The sequence below is a fragment of the Etheostoma spectabile genome, chromosome 13, assembly GCF_008692095.1.
Source record: "Etheostoma spectabile isolate EspeVRDwgs_2016 chromosome 13, UIUC_Espe_1.0, whole genome shotgun sequence".
In the NCBI taxonomy this organism is placed as follows: domain Eukaryota; kingdom Metazoa; phylum Chordata; class Actinopteri; order Perciformes; family Percidae; genus Etheostoma; species Etheostoma spectabile.
Window position 1 is genome coordinate 23,117,730 of NC_045745.1, and position 6,737 is coordinate 23,124,466.

At 41.9% G+C, this 6,737-nt stretch overlaps 1 protein-coding gene across 1 annotated transcript in view; it reads left to right on the forward strand.

Annotated features, from left to right (window-relative positions):
• The window catches only part of tiam1a (TIAM Rac1 associated GEF 1a), a 56,044-nt gene that overhangs the window by 16,051 nt on the left and 33,256 nt on the right, over positions 1 to 6,737 (forward strand). Inside the window, exons 2-7 of the mRNA XM_032532943.1 lie at positions 594 to 699; positions 2,232 to 2,887; positions 3,869 to 4,155; positions 4,831 to 5,103; positions 5,208 to 5,439; positions 6,278 to 6,450. Of these exons, the coding sequence (XP_032388834.1) occupies positions 680 to 699; positions 2,232 to 2,887; positions 3,869 to 4,155; positions 4,831 to 5,103; positions 5,208 to 5,439; positions 6,278 to 6,450 (1,641 nt within the window). The 5' untranslated portion in view covers positions 594 to 679. The remainder of the gene's footprint in view (positions 1 to 593; positions 700 to 2,231; positions 2,888 to 3,868; positions 4,156 to 4,830; positions 5,104 to 5,207; positions 5,440 to 6,277; positions 6,451 to 6,737) is intronic.

Genomic DNA, 6,737 nt, shown 5'->3' on the forward strand with positions numbered 1-6,737 from the left:
GTGTGTGTGTGTGTGTGTGTGTGTGTGTGTGTGTGTGTGTGTGTGTGTACACATACGTGTGTACATATTTATGTCTGCAGGGAAACAAGAGGTGTTATCCCAAAATGATGTGTGCACATGCCTATACATGCCTGTATGGTTTGGTGTTAGCAATGAGTTTCAAGGTGCAGTTCAAAGAAATTGCGGTTGTTTGTGAGTTTTTTCTCCCCCCCTCAAGCTCAGACAATACCTCTGTGCTTTGTTTCTGATGATCTGTGAGTTTGTATGTGTGCATTTAACTCATGTTTCTAATTTTTTACTTGCCTCACTGCATTATCTTAACTCCAGGCTCACTGACCAACGTGTTCTATATTCTCTTTCATCCTGCACGCTGTCTCTTATCCTATAGACTTTCTCTCTAGTGTGCTTCACAGATTTCCTTTCAACTTTACTTCACCCGCTTTATGTGTCGTACCTGGCAGATTTTCTGCAATAGTTTTAGAAATGCCTCCCCCTTCTCGTCTTCTCTCTCCTCCTCTGTGTGCTCTTGACACATCAGGTCACTTTGAAGTTGTGAGAGCTCAGCTGAAACACTCTCTTCTTGTTCCTCCCAGGGCAAACTGACACCGACGCTTGAGGATGTGTGGAGGATCATGCGGTCGGTGAGAGATGACACCGCGAAGATGTGGAGAAGCTGGTGATGAGGCTGCTTAACCACAGGTAACCACCGTTGGTACACCTTGGTCTCTAATCACTGTATTAACATAACAAAATGTATTTGATTTTGTATTGAAATGTAAAATCCTACCAGTTTTTTTTGAATACTTTTGCTTTCCTACTTTATTTTTACTTATTTAACAATCAATGAAGATTCTTAGAGGCTTTGATTCTCATACAAGATGAAAAAATATGTTTTTAAATTTTGACTTGTTAGAAGATATTCTTTTCAGTTGCTCTCTGCAGTTTGAGCCCACACTAAGAACCTGATGGTGTGGGTTTGACAATGTGTGACTCACATAGGACCAACTGATCTGACAGCAGTTGACTCAGCAGCTCCGTGTACTTATATAACAGAGAGCACGAGGCGATGCAGGATGCTTGGATACATTTATGGTCACAGGAATGGAGTTAAAAATGGATTTCTTTGATTTTTTAAAACTGTTTTGGGAATATGGTAAATTAATCATTTTTAACACCAATGAGGGAGAGAAGTGCTGCAGAAAAGATTACGCAAGTATCAACCAAGCCAATAAACATTAATGCTGCTATAGTGCACTGTGCAGTGCACTACTTAAATGCTTTAAAATTTAAAACTTAAATTAAAATAAAAAAAAAGTAGTTCAGGTGTTTAATATTAGAGATGTCTTTGTAGTCACTGAAAAAGAGAGTGGGATTTTGATGCATTCTGTATGCTTCAATGGGACAACATCAGAAGACCCTTTGGAAGCTTCTGTAAAATGTTAGCTGTGTTATGCTCATCTATTTGAATCAATGATTAATTAACTTTATTGCGCTACCCCATTTGAGTTTGTTGTCCTAAGCAAAATACCAAACATTAAATTCAGTTAATGTAGCTCGAAACTTGCGAACTTCCACCTCAATTGTGGACACCTGCTCCTTGAGCTCATCTGCTCAGCATAGCTCAACTCAGCAAGGCATTCAAAGAGATCCTGGATACCTCTGGCTCTGACCTCCCACGGTTAGTTAAAACGCCATCGAATGGTATTCACTCAACCAGCACAGAGATTGGCCTGGTTTTTAGCAATACATGTGAGAGAGTCAACCAATGGCCAATGCCATTAGAGGGCAAGGCCAACCATGTGTTAATGATTTAAAAGCAGAGTGTATATCTCTCAATAATTAAAAAAAGAACAGAAAATTAAATGTTGATGTAAATTAGATTATCACAAACAGCTGGCAGATACACAAATGTGTGCTGTTGTTCATAAATGAAATACTCTCCATTTTAAACAAGAGGGATCTGGCACACCCACCCCCTCTTAGACCAGTGGTGTAATGGTATGAGGTTAATGAACTTAACATAAATAGAATAGCACTCCTGTTCAGTTTGGTATGAGCTCAGGTGATCACTGTGCCAGTTAATCATTACAGATGTTAGATATAAATTAGAGATGTGGTAGAAGTAGTTATAAAACACTGACATCACTACTTTTGAAATGTATGTTAATGAAGCCTTAATTAAAGGATAACGGGAACGGTTGTAAAACATATGTTTTATCCTTAATCTACAGTTGCATCATGGGAAACGTGGAAAGTCAGAATGGGGATAGTGGTTTCTATGGCAATGCGACGGGACATCTCTCCCGCAAGCACACGTCCAGGTCACTCCGTCTCTCCAGCAAGCAGCCAATCACCCGCCGTTCCCGGAACTCTTCTTCAGTTAAACAGGAACACAGAAACTCTGATGCCTCAACTCGCTCTTCCAGCACCCCTAGCATCCCACAATCCTTAGCAGAGAACGGGCTGGAACCTTTCAACGCAACAGATGCGTTTGGTGAGTTCGGCATCAACCCTCACTGGACACAGCGCGTCGCTATGACAATGAGGCCAGAGTCCTATCAACACGATGACAACACCTTGGCCACACCAACTCCTGAAACCTCAGAGGCGGACACTATCGCTCATGATGGAGGAGAGGACTCCATGGGGGAGGGCGAGGGAGACGTCGTTGGTGAGGAAAGGTACCTCCAGCGAATGACAGAGGGTCCACGGGAGGGAGGGAGTTTTAAAAAGAAGAGGTCCAAGTCAGCAGACATGTGGAGAGAAGACAGCTTGGAGTTCTCTCTGTCTGACCTGAGCCAGGAGCATCTGACCAGCACTGAGGAGATAATAGATGGAGGAGAAGAAGAGGAGGAGGAGCAGTTCACATGCCACAGAGGCAATGCAGGTCAGGATGGTAATAGACACACTCACACGAACAAACACAGTCTATTATCCTACAGAGTAAATATGAATGCAAATGAATGGCCACTGATGGTTGAGAAAAGTCTTTGATGTATATCTGTTCATGTGTGCAGGGGTGTAAGTTTGATTTGATTCATGATGAGGGGGAGGAACGGGGAAAAAAATTGCACTCACAGAGTAACGAAAAATTATTTGAAAAAAATCTACTGATTAAGGATTAGCTGTCCTCCACAAGTTACATTAGTTTAGTTGAGCACAGGCTTGTTATCAGGTATCTTACCAGAAAAAAATGACTTTGGTAGAAGTTAAAGCCTCCTTTTAGAATAGTACATGAGCAAAAGTCTTAAAGTTTCTGATATTTACTGTACTTAAATATCTAAAGTAATTTTCTGATATACAGGTATTAGAAGCAAAAGTTTAAAAAAAACGTTGATTATGAACTTTATGGCCAAAGGTGTGTAACGTTATCTTCATCACCACTGTCATCGACGTGGTCATCATCTGTTACCATGGCTGCAGAGCCGGCACAATGTGCTTCCATGACACTATCAATCATTATGCTTCCTCGTCTTCTTCTAAAGTTTTGGCCTTCTGTTTTTTTTTTTGCCGCTTGGCAACAAACAGGCATTAGGTCACCAACTGGAACGGAGGGTGCATTATCTTAGCAATTTAGGAACAAAGATTTGCCAATCCTGCTTTTTCCCGTGTAACAAATTTCTTCTGATTTTATTTTGTAGTAACGAGTAACTAAGATGCTTAGGGCATATGTAGTGGAGTGAAAGTGAAAGTTTCTGGAAATACAAATAACGAAGTAAAGTACAGATTAGTGAACATTCTACTTAAGTACAGTAACAAAGCATTTGTACTTTGTCACATTACAACACACACACACGCACACACACACACACGCACACACACACACACGCACACACTGCCCTGCAATAACCAACTGTGAATATTCCAGGCTCAGCTGAAAGGGCATCGTCTTTGGACCATCTGTGCAGCCAGCAGAGTCCTGGCCTCAGGGGGCAGAGGAGCTGCTACGCTAAAAACCGGAGAGAAGCCCAGTGCCATGAGGACGGAGAAGGGGAGGAGGGGTTGATGTCTCCAACAGAGGAGGATGGTGCCGGCTATGGAGCATTCACGCTCCCCTGCCGACGCTCCCACTGCCTGTCAGAGGGCTTGGCAGGGCTCGGCATGCCTGCTGCACCATGCCCTGCTTTCCAGGGACGCCGAGCACAAACTACTCAGGTTAGATCACATTTTATAAAAAAAATACAGTATGAACAAATATGCAAAGCAGACAAAACATTAATTAGGTTAAGCCTCCTTTCTTTACTTTTCTGCTGTGCAGTTGTATGTGTGCACGTTCTGTTTGCACATCCCTGTGTGTGTGTATATTTGTGTAGCAAGGACAGGGATTACAAGGAGTCAGATACAAATTTGCTGTGGGGCTGCTAGTCCAAAGCTTGCCTGGTTTCTCCATTCCCCTTTCAGAAAAGAAAAGCATTAAAGCTTTGACCGGATATAAATAGACCGACAACACAGCAAAACAAAGAGAAAAATAACAGAGGGAGAAAGAAAAGTGTAAAAGCACAGAGAACTTCTTGCTCAAAGTGGTAGGGCTTTTTGTTGTTGTTGAAGAAATACATGGAAGAATATGTGCACAAACACAAACTTGTACTCAAACAAAAAAGGTGTGTATGTGTGTATGTGTGTGTGTGTGTGTTAGTTTATTCTGATTACAGTCAGTTGCTTTCAGATTACTTTCCCAGTGTACATGTAAATTCTCCTGGGAATCTGCATGATTTTTGTGAGTGTGTGTGTGTGTTGGCTATGAAGTGTATTAGTTTCTGTATTTACAACATTAGGTAAATAAATAAAAGTAAATCAGTTCTATTTCTGCTGTGTTTTTCTGTCTGGCAGGACATCTCTGGTGTTTTGGGCGAGGGAAGCGAGTATGGCGACAGTGGCATCGATGGCGTCACCACAGAGATAGACCGGGATGGAGAGTTGGTGTCACGCCGCTGTAAGACCATGTCGGCCTCTTTCTCAGTATACTCGGCTACTGAGAGCAGTGTTTTCAACGGGAGCGACAGCGGGAGCAGCAGTGCAGGAGGAGGAGAAGGACGTGGCGGCGAGGGAGGCAAGGGAGGAGTGTATGAGAATTTCCGGAAGGAGCTGGACAATCAAGCCTGGGTTAGTTACTTTGTGCGTGTGTTTCTGTGTTATACAGGTATTACATACATGATAAATGAAACCTGTTTTTTTGTCATTCAATTTTTCCATTGTTCTCTCGTCAGACACATATAGGGAGAGATTGCGCGGAGGAGGCTAGCTCCGCTGTGAGTGATGAGCAGAGCAGCGGCACACTCAGTTGTGCATATCCATCAGACACTCTGATTGGCTGTGCACAAGGCCTAGTCAGAAAAGCAGGGGCTCTGGCTGTGAAGAACTTCTTGGTCCATAAAAAAAACAAGAAGGTTGAACCTGCAACAAGGCGCAAGTGGAAACACTACTGGGTCTCTCTGAAAGGTGAGCATATATTAGGGCATAGACTCTCATACTTTTATGCTTTAGATATTTTTGTTTACCACTGTTTGATTTAAAACAAGCCATAATGTCACATTTAGATGAACATCTTAACCTGACCCCAGCTGTTTAATCCCCCACTCTCTCTCCCCTGTTAGACTATAATCACATCAGTCTTAACACAGTTGATGCCCTTGGTTGTCACCTCTACTGTCCTCAACCACCCTCTTCTGTGTGGCCTGACATTTTTTCTCTGCTCAGCCTCATCACAATTTAATTTTACGCCGGCATCCGTGTCAATTCCAATCTCGTCCTTGTGAAATGAATAAGATACAGCAGCTGCATTCCAGCCTGCCTCCTGTCCTCCTATCCAACACCCTGAATAAATATCAAATGGTCTCATAGCATTCCTCCTGACGTCATGTTATATGGACCACCATGGTTTTAATTTTTTTGTTTAATTATCTTGCTTAAATACCAATGATGGATTAAATAAAATAAATATTAGTATAAAGGGATTTTTCATACACTTTAGATTTGTATATCATTGCAATTAGGTGCTGATAAACCTTTTTCCTACACTCTAAGAAAAAAAGTACAAAACAGTACCTTTAAGGGACCTTTGAGGAACAAAATTGTACCTTACTTGTCTGTGCCTTCTAAAAGGACAGTAGTTTACCTTTGAGGATCAATAATGTACCTTAAACAAAGGTACAAAGGTACAACAAAGTACCTATGGAAAAGGTGCAATGTTAGATTCAATAAAATGAAATAAAATGGCAAATACAGTCCTTAATGGCACATCAGTAAGAACATGTTCTGTGTTTCTGGGTTCTTCAAGGCTGCACTCTTTTCCTGTACGAGTCAGACGGTCGTTCTGGGATCGACCATAATAGCGTTCCCAAACATGCTTTGTGGGTGGAGAACAGCATTGTCCAGGCCGTACCTGAACACCCCAAGAAAGACTTTGTCTTCTGCCTCAGCAACTCAGTGGGAGATGCTTTCCTCTTCCAGGTGAGAGACACTGGTATTTAAATCATCCATGGGTCATAACAGTGCGTCTTCTTACAAAAAGAAGGGGGAAGGGAAGTATATTACTCAAACATACAGAGCTATAAGGCTGTAAAACAACAGTTTTATTTCATAGTCATTGAATAGTTTTTCAGTTATTTCATTGTGTTTTGCAACTCCAAGAAGGCAAACTAAGATCACCAAGAGAGACATGAATGGGAATAAAAAGAGATCTAATTCTCCAAGGGTGTGTGTGTGTGTGTGTGTGTGTGTGTGTGTGTGTGTGTGTG